This window comes from Rhinatrema bivittatum, chromosome 14 (genome assembly GCF_901001135.1).
Source record: "Rhinatrema bivittatum chromosome 14, aRhiBiv1.1, whole genome shotgun sequence".
NCBI lineage: Eukaryota > Metazoa > Chordata > Amphibia > Gymnophiona > Rhinatrematidae > Rhinatrema > Rhinatrema bivittatum.
In genome coordinates this window covers 428,701-445,414 of record NC_042628.1, presented here as the reverse complement: position 1 = coordinate 445,414, position 16,714 = coordinate 428,701, and the positions used below count along the sequence as shown (strand labels likewise).

General features: G+C 48.0%; 1 protein-coding gene across 1 annotated transcript; it reads right to left on the bottom strand.

The window, feature by feature from the left end:
- Positions 1-8,400: 8,400 nt before the first annotated feature.
- LOC115076077 (proline-rich protein 1-like) lies at positions 8,401-8,937 on the bottom strand. Its single transcript, XM_029577194.1, has one exon. The coding sequence runs from the start codon at positions 8,935-8,937 to the stop codon at positions 8,401-8,403; it is 537 nt and encodes a 178-aa protein (XP_029433054.1).
- Positions 8,938-16,714: the final 7,777 nt, after the last annotated feature.

Genomic DNA, 16,714 nt, shown 5'->3' with positions numbered 1-16,714 from the left:
GATTAAGGTAAAGCCCATAGCACAAGACGTTAATAAGATTCACTGCTAGAAAACACTCCTGGAAGTATTCCTCACTGGATCTTGATATTAGGAATGATAAATTGTTCATTTTCATAATTCAGATGGAGCATAGTCTGCAACATGCTGGGGAGCTGGGATACTGGAGAGTTGGGATACTGGGGAGCTAAGGAGCTGGGATACTGGGGAGCTGGGATACTGGAGAGTTAGGGAGCTGGGGAGCTGAGATACTGGAGAGTTGGGATACTGGGGAGCTGAGGAGCTGGGATACTGGGGAGCTGGGATACTGGAGGGTTGGGGAGCTGAGGAGGGGATTCTGGAGAGTTGGGGAGCTGGGTAACTGGGGGAGCTGGCATATTGGGGAGCTGGGATACTGGAGAACTGAGGAGGGGATACTGGAGAGCTGGGGAGCTGGGTAACTGGGGGATACTGGAGAAGTGGGGAGCTGGGATACTGGAGAGGTGAGGAGCTGGGATACTGGAGAGCTCAGGAGCTGGGATACTGGAGACCTGGGGAGGTGAGGATCTGAGGAGCTGGAGAGCTGAGGAGCTAGGAAACTGAGGAGCTGGGATACTGGAGAGCTGAGAAGCTGGGATACTGGAGAGATAGAGAGGTGAGGAGCTGGGATACTGAGGAGCTGGGGTACTAGAGAGCTGGGGAGATGAGGAAAGGAGGAGTTGGGAAAGTGGCACTTCTATGTTGTATGTCAAAAGCTTGATTGATGAGTCAAGATCTTCCTTCCGATATCTTCCAAGTTCTGAAATGAACATTTTTTTCATGTCTTGTCTTATATAAAAGCAATAAAGTCAGCAAATGTCAGTTGTCTGGCAGGAAAGAAATTGCATGACCGCAAGAAATATAAAAAATTGTTTCTTTATTTAGAAAATACACAAAATGACAAAAAAAAAAAAAATCAACCTCACTCAGAATACTGAAAACTGCAGTTTTAAAAATTCCTTACAGATTTTAATGAAAGCAGTAAATGTTTGATGCAAGGTGATGCATATAGGGAAAATTAACCCATGCTATAGTTACACAATGTTGGGTTCCATATTAGGTGCTACAACCCAAGAAAGAGATCTAGGCGTCATAGTGGATAACACATTGAAATCGTCGGCTCAGTGTGCTGCGGCAGTCAAAAAAGCAAACAGAATGTTAGGAATTATTAGAAAGGGAATAGTGAATAAAACGGAAAATGTCATAATGCCTCTGTATCACTCCATGGTGAGACTGCACCTTGAATACTGTGTACAATTCTGGTCGCCACATCTCAAAAAAGATATAATTGCGATGGAGAAGGTACAGAGAAGGGCTACCAAAATGATAAGGGGAATGGAACAACTCCCCTATGAGGAAAGACTAAAGAGGTTAGGACTTTTCAGCTTGGAGAAGAGACGGCTGAGGGGGGATATGATAGAGGTGTTTAAAATCATGAGAGGTCTAGAACGGGTAGATGTGAATCGGTTATTTACTCTTTCGGATAGTAGAAAGACTAGGGGGCACTCCATGAAGTTAGCATGGGGCACATTTAAAACTAATCGGAGAAAGTTCTTTTTCACTCAACGCACAATTAAACTCTGGAATTTGTTGCCAGAGGATGTGGTTAGTGCAGTTAGTGTAGCTGTGTTTAAAAAAGGATTGGATAAGTTCTTGGAGGAGAAGTCCATTACCTGCTATTAATCAGGTTTACTTAGGGAATAGCCACTGCTATTAATTGCATCAGTAACATGGAATAGACTTAGTTTTTGGGTACTTGCCAGGTACTGGTGACCTGGATTGGCCACTGTTGGAAACAGGATGCTGGGCTTGATGGACCCTTGGTCTGACCCAGTATGGCATGTTCTTATGTTCTTATCCATTTTGTCCTTTCTGTTAAAACCTTACTGATCAAGCCATCAAGAATTGTTAAGAGAAAACACAAGTACCTCATGATCCTGTAACTTGCAGGAATGTCAATGCCTAAAGTGTAAAAGGAAGGGAAGGTTCTTATGAACGTTTGATGTTCTGAACTAATGTGCAGTTATGTAAAATAAGATCATGTTAAAATGTTTCCCGGGACAAGGGTGCTGAGCTGATCTCATAAGACTCCCCTTCCTTCTCTCTCTCTCTCTCTCTCTCCCTGTTTGCTGCTTTCAGGTTTCCCTCCTTGTTTTGCATGGATGTTTTGCTTCTCAAATAAACTGTTTATTGGAGCTTATTAAGTGGAGTGTGTATTCTTCCTGCTGGTCTATTTACTTTGCTCACTGAGGTTAAACCACAGTCTCCAACAAAAGAAAGTTTGTATGTCAGAGAGAGAATGACATACTTTAGGAAATGATTTTAATAAGTTATTATGGTTAATTCGGTTCCTCTACACTCTCTTCTTATCTTTGTTCCTTTATATCTCCCTCAGTCTTTTCTCGCTCCTGCCCCCCTTCTTCCCTTCTTGCCTGCTCCCTTCTCCCCGCTCCTCGTTCAATGTAACTTTCCTTCTTCGAGTTTATTGTAAACCGGCGTACATGTTGGTTTATGGATAGGAGATGGTTAAATTCTCTTACCAGATGGTATTTCTCACCTCATAGGCTCATCTGTATATTGTTCCCAGCATCACCCAGGAGAGGACTCCAGAGGTCACAGCGAGTGATCCAGGCTTTGAACTCCACAGCCCAAGCTTCCAGAGGCCCCGCACCCTTTGCAGTAGAAGAGGAGCATAAGCGAGCACCAAACCTCACAATCCATTGAGTGAAGATCATCTTAATGGTAGTTGAAGAGGATTGGTTGGTAAGTATAGCTTTGGGAAATCTTAGGACTTAAAAAGTTTGAAGAGAGATAAAATAGTGAGATATATTCTTTAGAGTTTGTGTCTATCTGAAATAATAAGCAAGCAAGAGGGAGTTCATTTTAGTGAGAGTTTAATCATCCCCTTGTAGGTCACTAGCAGATTAATTAGTGAATACACCTATAAATTTAAAGTACTCTAATTCTAACTCCCTTAGCAGCCTAAACTTAACTAGGAACTCAACAAAATTAAGATGAAGGCAGCAGTCTAACAGCAAGAGGGGGGCTTTCCAGTCTTTTGCATCAAGTGTCACATGTATGAATTTTTATCTGCCGGTGAGAGATTGTATGTGTGCACTTGGTACAAAGAGCTCCTGGCTCTCAGAGAACGAATCCAATCTCTGGAGGCTAGAATGGCAGTCCTGGAGGAACTGAGGCAGACAGAGAGGTACATTGATGCGACCTTCAGGGACATAGTAGCCAAGTCCCAAATCCAGTCTGGCAGCCCCAGTGCTGCCTTGGATCAGAAAGGTCTCCCGGTTGGAAAGCATCAACCTGGTGTAGCAGGAAGTGATCCTGTAGCAAGCACCTGATCACCCGGTGATACATTGTTCTCTCGCACTAAGGACAAGCCTCTCAGGGCTATTGCCCAGGAGGGAAGAGTTAGGTCGGCCATTATAGCTAGTGATTCGATTATTAGAAATGTAGAGAGCTGGGTGGCTGGAGGTTAAACTCTGCCATTGCCATACTCCCATACACCCCACATAGAAACCTCAGATCTATGGACTCTGGGCTCCTCACCGTACCCAACTCCAAAATAGCACACCTCACCTCTACCCAAAAATGAGCCATATCAGTAGCCAGCCCCACGCTATGGAACTCCCTCCCGCCCCTCCTTAGAAATGAACCTTTTACTCAGATCTTCAAAAAACACCTCAAAACCTGGCTCTTCCTAAAAGCCTTCCATCCAGAAACGTAGCCCCTTTGCCCAGGCCCCCACCCTGCTCAGAAATGAATCTTCCCCAGTCCATCAACCACCCCTGTGATTCCCCTTGTAAAGTAACTGTACATATTTAATCCTCTATGCCACCCCATCTCTCTTTCTATCTTCTCCAAATCACATGTTAAATGTTATTTCTCAAAGTTACTATGTAAATTAACCTTTCAAAGTTACTGTTAATTTATCTTTCTAAATTATTATTTAAGTTACAATGTTACAATGTAAAATAAGCAGCTACTGCCTTATTTCTGTTCAGTTACATGTAAACCGATGTGCTATCTCGATCGAATGTCGGTATATAAAAATAAACAAACAAACAAATAAATACGAGGACCGCCTGGTAACATGCCTACCTGGTACAAAGAAGGCAGACCTCATGCGACACCTAGATAGGATTATAGACAGTGCTGGGGAGGAGCTGGCTGTCATGGTACATGTGGGCACCAACAACATAGGAAAATGTGGGAGGGAGGTTCTGGAAGCCAAATTTAGGCTCTTAGGTAGAAAGCTGAAATCCAGAACGTCCAGGGTGGCATTCTCTGAAATGCTCCCTGTTCCACGCGCAGGTCACCAGAGGCAGGCAGAGCTCCGGAGTCTCAATGTGTGGATGAGACGATGGTGCAGGGAAGAGGGATTCAGTTTTGTAAGGAACGGGGGAAACTTTTGGAGAAGGGGGAGACTTTTCCGAAAGGATGGGCTCCACCTTAACCAGAGTGGAACCAGACTGCTGGCACTAACTTTTAAAAAGAAGATAGAGCAGCTTTTAAACTAGATGATAGGGGATAGCCGACAGTCACTCAGGAGTGCATAGTTCAGAGGAATGTATCTTTGAAGGATACTAATGAAACAGGAGAGTTAGGGCATCCCAACAGAGAGGTTACAATAAAAGCAAAAGTAGTCCATGTGTCTATAAAGAAAGAATTACCTGAGCTAAAGAATTCCAAATTATCCCTGGACCCTGACAACTGACAAGCAGAATGTTATTACAAACAAAAACTGCACTTTGAAATGTTTGTATGCCAATGCCGGAAGTCTGAGAAGTAAGATGGGAGAGTTAGAGTGTATAGCAGTGAAGGACGATATCAACTTAATTGGCATCTCAGAGACATGGTGGAAGGAGGATAACCAATGGGACAGTGCTATATCAGGGTACAAATTATATCACAATGATAGAGAGGATCAACTTGGTGGGGGTGTGGCACTTTATGTCCGGGAAGGTATAGAGTCCAACAGGATAAAGATCATACAAGAGAGTAAATGCTCAGTAGAATCTATATGGGTAGAAATCCCATGTGTATTGGGTAAAAGTAGAGTGATAGGAGTATACTACTATCCACCTGGCTAAAATGATCAGACAGATGATGAAATGCTAATCCATAAAGGGGGTGCCCTAACTAGCAGTAATAGATTTGACTCCTACATTAATTTCATTACATGGGCTACCAATACATTTTTTTATCCAATATAAGATATTAACCCTTATTCACAAAATTATCTATAAGAAGGATTCAGACTAGATTGGCAGCCTTATATTTTTATGTTCCTGAAAGGACACCTAGATAAGCCAATAAAGGGTTATTGAGCACCCCAACATTACAACATTGTGCACATCTGAGCAAAGTTTGAGATCATGCAATCTCAGTGGCAGAGCCCAGGTTGTGGAACACTATGCCAAAAGCACTTCAAATGGCTTAGAATATTTAGCTCTTTAAAAAGGAGTTAAAAACCTGGTTATTTAGAGTGCTAAAATAATCTAGTCAACATAACAGAAGTGCATGAACCACGGTTTGCAAATCATGCATTTCTAAAGAAAGCTTCAAACATCTAATGTACCTTAAAAATGAACAAAGCACAAATTTGGTTCAAGGTAGGCATAAGGGTTGGAAGGTAGGATTCATGTTCCAGAGTGGAGACAGAGTTAAGATGCAGGTTATGATGGTGATGACCTTCAGATGGAGATAGGTTCTGCAGATATGAACGTAGCTTCTGCAGTTGAGGAAAGGGTTGGAAGGTAATATTCATGTTCCAGCATTATGAGGGTGAGGACCTTCAGATGGAGGTAGCTTCTGCAGTTGGGAAAAGGGTTGGAAGGTAGGATTCATGTTCCAGAGTGGAGACAGGATTATGAGGGTGAGGACCTTCAGATGGAGGTAGGTTCTGCAACTGGGAAAAGGGTTGGAAGGTAGGATTCATGTTCCAGATTGGAGACAACGTTATGAGGGTGAGGACCTTCAGATGGAGGTAGCTTCTACAGTTGGGAAAAGGGTTGGAAGGTAGGATTCATGTTCCAGAATGGAGACAGGATTATGAGGGTGAGGACCTTCAGATGGAGGTAGGTTCTGCAGCTGGGAAAAGGGTTGGAAGGTAGGATTCATGTTCCAGAATGGAGACAGGATTATGAGGGTGAGGACCTTCAGATGGAGGTAGGTTCTGCAGCTGGGAAAAGGGTTGGAAGGTAGGATTCATGTTCCAGAATGGAGACAGGATTATGAGGGTGAGGACCTTCAGATGGAGGTAGGTTCTGCAGTTGGGAAAAGGGTTGGAAGGTAGGATTCATGTTCCAGAATGGAGACAGGATTATGAGGGTGAGGACCTTCAGATGGAGGTAGGTTCTGCAGCTGGGAAAAGGGTTGGAAGGTAGGATTCATGTTCCAGAATGGAGACAGGATTATGAGGGTGAGGACCTTCAGATGGAGGTAGGTTCTGCAGCTGGGAAAAGGGTTGGAAGGTAGGATTCATGTTCCAGAATGGAGACAGGATTATGAGGGTGAGGACCTTCAGATGGAGGTAGGTTCTGCAGTTGGGAAAAGGGTTGGAAGGTAGGATTCATATTCCAGAATGGAGACAGGATTATGAGGGTGAGGACCTTCAGATGGCGGTAGGTTCTGAAACTATGGACATGAAGGTTGGATTTGAAAGTAGGCAGATGTAACTATGGACATGAAGGTTGGATTTGAAAGTAGGCAGATGTAACTATGGACATGAAGGTTGGATTTGAAAGTAGGCAGATGGGGTAAGCTGATTCTAAGGCTTCCAGAGAGAAGGGTATGATAGATTAAAGGAGCAGAGTGTGTTTACAGCTGAAAAAGTAAAAATGGGCCAGGTAATGTTTTCCGATTTGCTGTTTCAATGAAAGACAAGTGGGCACTAAGGAATGAGCTGCTTCCCCCAAAAGGGGCACCAAGGGCCTGATTCACAAAGGCTTCTCTCTCTGTCGATGGCATAAAAGCTGATAAAGTCAGGCGCTAATTCTGTACAGTCATGAACACTTGCACCATATGCTTTTCCTGGGCTTTGGAAAGTGATTTGTGTAAATCCTACAAGCTCCTGTAGGGGATAATACATTGTTGTCCCAGGGTTTGTATCAGAACTTGCTGCTTCAGTAAGAGAAGATCCTCGTTGCAGTAAAGGTTTCCTACATTTTCAGAGCAGAAAAAATTTAAGTGGCAACATTTCTTCCACAGCAAGTTAGAAGAGTTGCCTGGAAATGTGACCTTAGGCCAGCCTCAGGTCTCAGGACTGTTGGAGCAGCATGATGACGAGAAGTTACCCAGGTACCCTTCCGGCCATGCTTACCTGGGCAGTTCAATGTCACTGCATCCCAATTAAATTTAAACTCCAGCTCCCTCTCTTTACCCAGATAAAATGCAGCTGAGTGGCGGGAAATGTTCAATCACAGCTCTTTGAATTGGGTGATTGGGCATTTGTAGATGATGTTGAGAGCATCTATGGGGAATTCTCCTGGGCAACCTGAATCTTTTTTTCAAGCTGCGATAAATGTTTTTTGCCATATATCTTTCAAATACTGCTCCTATTAGGAATATTTCCATGATTTGCCCTACAGCGGTTAAGGAGAATGTGCATGAATTGAGGACAAAGCCTTTTCTGGGGTTTACTTAGCACTGAAATTTATAGCATTGGAAAGTGAAGGAATGATCGGATGTAACACTTCCTGGCGCATGAAACCAGCCAGACCTTACAAGGGATCTGCATCATATTAACCCATCCATAATTCATAGCCAGGAAGACAACTTTGCACCATGCCGGTATTTATTATTAATGCAGGGACACAACAGTCTCCTTCCTATTCAAAACTCATTTAGTGTTTCTGTCAGCCCTGCAGCAGACTTTCTGCAGCAGAATCGACTTGTAATTAGATTTGTGCTCCAAGTTAGAAGGGATTTCACAGAGAAGCCAGGTGCCACCAGCTGTGAGAAGGTACAGCAGTGTTTTCACAGCCTGGCAGCGAAGGGGAAAAGTGGGATCAGATCTTCCAAGGAGCAGTTCATATTCATATATGAGGGCTGTAAGGATCTGCTCCTGTTCAAGAAGGTGCCCCTAGTCTGTGATGTCCATCAGCATTCCCGAGGACGGAACAACGCAAGAAATCATAGCTCCACTCCAGATATATTACTTCTTTCTTGATTTACAAACCTCGTTCCCATACTACCTTCCCACATACAAACAAATTCCATGTTCTTCATTCATTTTGCTATGCACATCTGCATGCTCCAGAGGGACAGAGCTAAGGAAAGAGATCATTAATTCACAGAAAAAGCAGTGCCAGGATTCACAGGACAGTAGATATGTGATGTCTAACTGCTACATTTAAGCTCCCTGATCGATCAAGGCTGTGCACTGGCAGAGAAATGGAGCGGGGGGAATCTCAGGGAACACTGCAGGGCAGGAGTGAGGTACACTGGCAGAGCTGTATATATGGGAGGGGTCACAATACTGGAATAGATGGGGCACTGCAGGGCAGGAGTGAGGTACACTGGCAGAGCTGTATATGTGGGAGGGGTCACAATACTGGAATAGATGGGGCACTGCAGGGCAGGAGTGAGGTACACTGGTAGAGCTGTATATGTGGGAGGGGTCAAAATACTGGAATAGATGGGGCACTGCAGGGCAGGAGTGAGGTTCACTGGTAGAGCTGTATATGTGGGAGGGGTCACAATACTGGAATAGATGGGGCACTGCAGGGCAGGAGTGAGGTTCACTGGCAGAGCTGTATATGTGGGAGGGGTCACAATACTGGAATAGATGGGGTGCTGCAGGGCAGGAATGAGGTTCACTGGCAGAGCTGTATATGTGGGAGGGGTCACAATACTGGAATAGATGGGGCGCTGCAGGGCAGGAATGAGGTTCACTGGCACAACCATTTGTGTTTCTATAGTGGAATGGCAGGGGAGGTTGCAGGGTGGGGGGGGGGGGTGCGTTGCATTGTCAGAGTGGGGTGAGGAAGTGCATCAGTCCTGGAATGGCAGGGGGGGGGTGCAGGGTGGGGGGGGGTGCATTGCATTGTTAGAGTGGGGAGAGGACGTGCATCAGTACTGGAATGGTGGGGAGGGGGGTGTTGCATTGTCAGAGTGGGGAGAGGACGTGCATCAGTCCTGGAATGGCAGGGGAGGCTGCAGGGGGGAGGGGGGTGCATTGCATTGTCAGAGTGGGGAGAGGACGTGCATCAGTCCTGGAATGGCAGGGGAGGCTGCAGGGGGGGAGGGGGGTGCATTGCATTGTCAGAGTGGGGAGAGGACGTGCATCAGTCCTGGAATGGCAGGGGAGGCTGCAGGGTGGGGGGGGGTGCATTGCATTGTCAGAGTGGGGAGAGGACGTGCATCAGTCCTGGAATGGCAGGGGAGGCTGCAGGGGGGAGGGGGGTGTTGCATTGTTAGAGTGGGGAGAGGACGTGCATGAGTCCTGGAATGGCAGGGGAGGCTGCAGGGTGGGGGGGTGCATTGCATTGTCAGAGTGGGGAGAGGACGTGCATCAGTACTGGAATGGCAGGGGAGGCTGCAGGGGGGAGGGGGGTGCATTGCATTGTCAGAGTGGAGAGAGGACGTGCATCAGTCCTGGAATGGTGGGGAGGGGGGTGCATTGCATTGTCAGAGTGGAGAGAGGATGTGCATCAGTCCTGGAATGGCAGGGGAGGCTGCAGGGTGGGGGGGGGGTGCATTGCATTGTCAGAGTGGAGAGAGGACGTGCATCAGTCCTGGAATGGTGGGGAGGGGGGTGCATTGCATTGTCAGAGTGGGGAGAGGATGTGCATCAGTCCTGGAATGGCAGGGGAGGCTGCAGGGGGGAGGGGGGGTGCATTGCATTGTCAGAGTGGAGAGAGGATGTGCATCAGTCCTGGAATGGTGGGGAGGGGGGTGCATTGCATTGTCAGAGTGGGGAGAGGATGTGCATCAGTCCTGGAATGGTGGGGAGGGGGGTGCATTGCATTGTCAGAGTGGAGAGAGGATGTGCATCAGTCCTGGAATGGTGGGGAGGGGGGTACATTGCATTGTCAGAGTGGGGAGAGGACGTGCATCAGTACTGGAATGGTGGGGAGGGGGGGTGTTGCATTGTTAGAGTGGGGAGAGGACGTGCATCAGTCCTGGAATGGCAGGGGAGGCTGCAGGGTGGGGGGGGTGCATTGCATTGTCAGAGTGGGGAGAGGACGTGCATCAGTCCTGGAATGGTGGGGAGGGGGGGGCATTGCATTGTCAGAGTGGAGAGAGGATGTGCATCAGTCCTGGAATGGTGGGGAGGGGGGTGCATTGCATTGTCAGAGTGGAGAGAGGACGTGCATCAGTCCTGGAATGGTGGGGAGGGGGGGTGCATTGCATTGTCAGAGTGGAGAGAGGACGTGCATCAGTCCTGGAATGGTGGGGAGGGGGGGTGCATTGCATTGTCAGAGTGGGGAGAGGACGTGCATCAGTCCTGGAATGGTGGGGAGGGGGGTGCATTGCATTGTCAGAGTGGGGAGAGGACGTGCATCAGTCCTGGAATGGTGGGGAAGGGGGTGCATTGCATTGTCAGAGTGGGGAGAGGAAGTGCATCAGTCCTGGAATGGTGGGGAGGGGGGGTGCATTGCATTGTCAGAGTGGGGAGAGGAAGTGCATCAGTCCTGGAATGGTGGGGAGGGGGGTGCATTGCATTGTTAGAGTGGGGAGAGGACGTGCATCAGTCCTGGAATGGCAGGGGAGGCTGCAGGGTGGGGGGGGGGTGCATTGCATTGTCAGAGTGGAGAGAGGACGTGCATCAGTCCTGGAATGGTGGGGAGGGGGGTGCATTGCATTGTCAGAGTGGAGAGAGGATGTGCATCAGTCCTGGAATGGTGGGGAGGGGGGTGCATTGCATTGTCAGAGTGGGGAGAGGACGTGCATCAGTACTGGAATGGTGGGGAGGGGGGTGTTGCATTGTCAGAGTGGAGAGAGGACGTGCATCAGTCCTGGAATGGTGGGGAGGGGGGTGCATTGCATTGTCAGAGTGGGGAGAGGACGTGCATCAGTCCTGGAATGGTGGGGAGGGGGGTGCATTGCATTGTCAGAGTGGGGAGAGGAAGTGCATCAGTCTTGGAATGGTGGGGAGGGGGGTGCATTGCATTGTCAGAGTGGAGAGAGGACGTGCATCAGTCCTGGAATGGTGGGGAGGGGAGTGCATTGCATTGTCAGAGTGGGGAGAGGAAGTGCATCAGTCCTGGAATGATGGGGAGGGGGGTGCATTGCATTGTTAGAGTGGAGAGAGGACGTGCATCAGTCCTGGAATGGTGGGGAGGGGGGTGTGTATTGCATTGTCAGAGTGGGGAGAGGAAGTGCATCAGTCCTGGAATGGTGGGGAGGGGGGTGCATTGCATTGTCAGAGTGGGGAGAGGAAGTGCATCAGTCCTGGAATGGTGGGGAGGGGGGGTGCATTGCATTGTCAGAGTGGGGAGAGGACGTGCATCAGTCCTGGAATGGTGGGGAGGGGGGTGCATTGCATTGTCAGAGTGGGGAGAGGAAGTGCATCAGTCCTGGAATGGTGGGGAGGGGGGTGCATTGCATTGTCAGAGTGGGGAGAGGAAGTGCATCAGTCCTGGAATGATGGGGAGGGGGGTGCATTGCATTGTTAGAGTGGGGAGAGGACGTGCATCAGTCCTGGAATGGCAGGGGAGGCTGCAGGGTGGGAGGTGCACTTCTCTGTGTGTGGAGGGTAATAACATATCTCTGTCTACCTATCGCAGAGCCTGTGACACCAGCAGATGTCTGGCACTTGCCACAGACGCGACCCACAAAACACTTGAGGGCTCCTTATTCTATTCTCCTTGCAGCGAGGACATGAAAGGACAGCTCCTGGTTTACAGTACAATTTCCTTTGCTGCTTCATGAAGGGATTGCACACCTGTTTATTTTACAATAAATCAGCGAGATTCGGCACAGAGATATGGTCTCTTAGTGCCCCATCTCTCTCTCTCTCTGCTTTTTATTATCTTTCAGTGGCTTAGGCCCTGCAATGAAGATCTTTAGCAACACAGATTTTCCCTCTAATAGTGACTCTCACAGCTGCCTAATGAAAAATATCGATTTGTGGGATTAGTTGCAGATTTCTATGCTGAATGCCGATTCCCCTTTTGCTTAATAAGTTATCAGTGCAAACCTACCCTGAGAGCTCCATCATGACAGGAGGGGAATATCGAGAACTCAGAGAGAGAATCAGATCTCCAGCTTCCCAGACATTCACTTTCTGTAGGAATGATGCAGACTACAATCCTCATTCCAGAAAACAGACTTCCTTCTGCAGCCAGTGGAAGGCTGGTGTGTGTTTGTAATCAGAGCAGAAAATGTACAACAATTACTCAATATGAAACTAATAAGAAGTCAGAAAATAGAGAAAAGTGTTCAGATCTCCAAAAAATCTACTATATGCATAGTGGCTTTGTTACATGGACATATTACAAAGTTAGAGTACATTGAGCAAAAGAAGATAGATACTGTATCATGAGGCAGTATGTACAAAGAAAGAGCCACTGTATCATGGGTGGTGTGGTAAAGGAAACACTGTTCTACATGGTATATGTGGAAAAAGAAACACTGTACCATGGAGTGGCATGTGGAAAGGAGAGAGACACAGTACCACGTGGTGGTGTGTGGAAAGAGAGACACTACCATGGAGAGGCATGGGGAAAGGAGAGAGACACTGTACCATGGAGTGGCATGTGGAGAGACACTGTACCACTTGGTGCCATGTAGAAAGGAGAGAGACACTGTACCATGGAGTGGCATGTGGAGAGACACTGTACCACGTGGTGGCATGTAGAAAGGAGGGAAACACTGTATCACGTGGTGGTGTGTGGAAAGAGAGACACTACCATGGGGAGGCATGGGGAAAGGAGTGAGACTTTGTACCATGGAGTGGCATGTGGAAAGGAGTCACTGTACCACATGGTGGTGTAGAAAGAGAGACACTACCATTTGGTGGCATGTAGAAAGGAGAGAGACACTGTACCACGTGGTGGGGTGTAGGCAGATAGACAATGAACCATGGGGAGGAATGTGGAAAGAGAAAGACATTAACACATTATGGTGCATGGAGTCTGCCTCTTTTGTGCTTACAAGCAAGCAGCTTCTGTGTACACGCCACACACATTGGTGCACAGCCAGGCAGCGTGACAGTGGGCAGTGGGCATTTTAAACAGACTGAACCTTATTATTGTGGGACAGTGGGCAGTGTTACTACTCAGTGACATAAAATCCATAATGTCAGGGAAAGAGAGATGCAATCGAGTGATTGGGACTGGCAGAGGAGGCACCCCAAAAGACACTAGTGCAACACCACCAGTACAGCTAAAAAGGCAACTGTCGCAATCTAAACTCTCTGACCATGATACATCGCCATCGCCACCACTTGTTTCTGGCCCTGTAGTTTTGGAGGAGAGGGAAGGGGAGGCAGAGTCATGCCCGACAAAATGTAGACACCCAAAAGTAGCAGGGGGACAGAAGTCTCGACTAACACTTAGCGTTCACAAGGTAGCGCAGTCACTGTTAGCTTCTGATTCAGATGAAGAATCTTCTTGTCTGGGATTCTCATCAGAAACGGAAGAAGTAATAGCTGACGAATCTTCGGTAGAATCAGTTAGTCCTGTCAGCCTCCAGAAATGTGCAGCAGGGGAGAGATGACAGTGCTATCGAGGAGGAGGAAGAGCAGTCAGTACAGGCACAGAGGGTGACTGATGCCCCCTCTGGCATTGCTTCTCAGGGTGCACCCACTACCTCAATTCCAGTGCCAGCATCCACCCCCCAAGGTGTTAGAGAGGGGAGGATCACGAAAGACATCTCCGATCTGGAAACACTTTAAAGTGACAGAAGACCCGCGTTATGCTCGGTGTAATTACTGTGCCAGGGATATTAGCAGAAGCAAGCAAATGGGACATCTATCTAATTTTGGCATGAACCATCATATGAAGAGGCAACACCCAACAAGATTACTGCCATCTGGGGATGGTGGCAGTTCCAGTCAGGGGACCCCTTCCAACCAGTGTGCAGTGGTAGGAAAGCAGCAGAGTCAGCCCACGCCCTCATACCCTTCTAGCAGTCAGGCGGCAGGCCAGCAACCCCCTGACATGTGGCAGAAGCGACAATCCACCATGGAGGAAATGGGGTGGAGTGCGGTAACGCTATCCCGGGGTAGGAGGCAGGCAGCCTCAAAAGTTGTAACCAGGAGCATTGGGGAAATGATTGCCCTTGATGACCAGCCCTTGCAGCTAGTGCAGAATGTGGGTTTCAAGTGCTTTTTGAAGGTCGTACTTCCAAATTACAAAATCCCGTGCAGAACCACATTTAGTAGAAAGGTCATCCCAAGCCTGTACAAGCAGTGTCGCAGTCGCATTCAAGCACTGCTAGCTAAGGCAGACGGAAGAGTGCATTTCACCTGCGATATCTGGACCGCCATGAATGCTGTGCACTCTTACCTCTCTCTGACAGCACACTGGTGGGACATGGCTGAGGCAGGGGCAGCCAGCAGCTCTATTACTGAAGAAGTATCAGGGTGGAGGTGGGCTTTACTGCACACCCACCTGACGGACCAGGCCCATACCGCAGCCAATATTCTAGCATGCATCAGAAAGATGCTGGAGGGCTGGCAACTACACCAGCGAAACAGGAAAATGCAGGCAGGGTTCTTTGTCACAGACAATGGTGCAAACATGGTTAAGGCAATAACCGATGGGCGGTTTAAGAACATCCGATGTTTTGCACACACTCTGCACCTGGTAGTGAAGTCAGCTCTGGGCTTGGAGTCCAATGACAAGGAGAATGAATACCTGCATAGGTTAATACAGAAATGCAGGAACATAGCAGCACACTTCCACAGAAGTGTCAAGGCGGGGCAGGTTCTCCGACAAAAGCAGACTGATTTGGATATGCCTCACAAGTGTCTCATTCAAGACATTGCCACCTGGTGGAATTCCACCTTTATGATGCTGGTGCGGTTACTGGAGCTGCAGACACCCCTTCATGAACTTTCTGGTAGAATGGACATAGGTGTGCAGAATCCCCTAGGGCATCATGATTGGTTAGTCATGAGTCAGCTGGTAAAAATCCTGCAGCCCTTCAAGGATGTCACGGAGGAGCTGAGTTCCAGAAGTGCCACCTTGGCTGACATCATCCCTATAGTTAATTTCCTGGATGAACATTTGGAGGCCTTTAAACGGGAAGACGGAATAACTGCTGAGGTGCTGCAGTGTCTGGATGTTTTGCAGCAGCAGGAGAAAGACAGATTAAGGCCTTTAACAGACGACCACACATACATGCTCGCCTCTGTCTGTGATCCCCGTGTGAAAGGTAAACTCGCCCTACAGACCAATTGTCTGTCATTTGTGAAGGAGCTGCTGTTAGCAAAGGTCCGTGAACAGGAGCGCCATAGGTGGAGACAGATTAGGCTTGAAGCAGAGGTGGAAACAGCAGGCACGTCAGAGAGTTGTGCTGCTAGCCCAAGCAGGAGCAGCACTGTGTCAGCGACAGATAGTACCTCCTCCTCCATGTCAGAATGCCCAAGGCATGTTGGCCATAAAGATTCATCAGTTGTGCAATGGGCGGGAGAGAAAGCAGCTGGATTGATTGACTCTGAGCCCGCCCAAGCACAGGAGGAGACAGCAGCACAGCTGTCTGTGACACGGTATCTCTCAGAGCCGATAGAGAAAATGCAGACAGATCCGCTGGCATATTGGGCACACAAGTCCACTGTCTGGCCACACCTAGCCAAAGTGGCTCAGCGATATCTGTCATGTCCACCAACCAGTGTGCCCAGTGAACGTGTCTTTTCAATGACAGGGGATATCATGAGCCTTCACCGCTCAAGGCTGGCACCAGAGTTGATGGAAATGCTAGTGTTTTTGAAAGTAAACCTGCCTTTGCTTGGGTTTCCAAATTTTCCCTGTGAATGGCAAGATGAATAAAAGCAATTCAAAGCCTTGCAGCAGCTCCAATTGCCTCCTATGCTTCAGATAATATAAGCACTGCAGCACATGTACCTGACATGAATTGCTGTGCCTGACCGTCAACTGTCCTGGCCTTGGGTTCCTACAAGTCTTTGACCTCGATTGCTGTGCCTGTTCATCCAGGCCTTGTGTTCCTACCAGTGTTTGACCTCGATTGCTGTGCCTGTTCATCCAGGCCTTGTGTTCCTAAAAGTGTTTGACCTCGATTGCTTTGCCTGTCAGTCCAGGCCTTGGGTTCCTACAAGTCTTTGACCTCGATTGCTGTGCCTGTTCATCCAGGCCTTGGGTTCCTACCAGTGTTTGACCTCCATTGCTGTGCCTGTTCACCAGGCCTTGGGTTCCTACCAGTGTTTGACCTAAATTGCTGTGCCTGTTCATCCAGGCCTTGTGTTCCTACCAGTGTTTGACCTCCATTGCTGTGCCTGTTCATCCAGGCCTTGTGTTCCTACAAGTGTTTGACCTCGATTGCTATGCCTGTTCATCCAGGCCTTGTGTTCCTACAAGTGTTTGACCTCGACTGCTTTGCCTGTCAGTCCAGGTCTTGTGTTCCTACAAGTGTTTGACCTCTACGGTACAAAGTCAACATAGGTTGATATTGCAGATTTGGACTTGAGTAGCAGTATTCTTATTTCTGAGAGCTCTTCAAGTTCCTTTGTCATCAGCTGAAGTGCGTAAGTACAGTCGGAATTCACTAGACGCCA

Excerpts from the sequence above, each read along its gene's own strand:
- LOC115076077 (XM_029577194.1), bottom strand. The coding sequence starts at position 8,937 with ATGGTTGTGCCAGTGAACCTCATTCCTGCCCTGCAGCGCCCCATCTAT.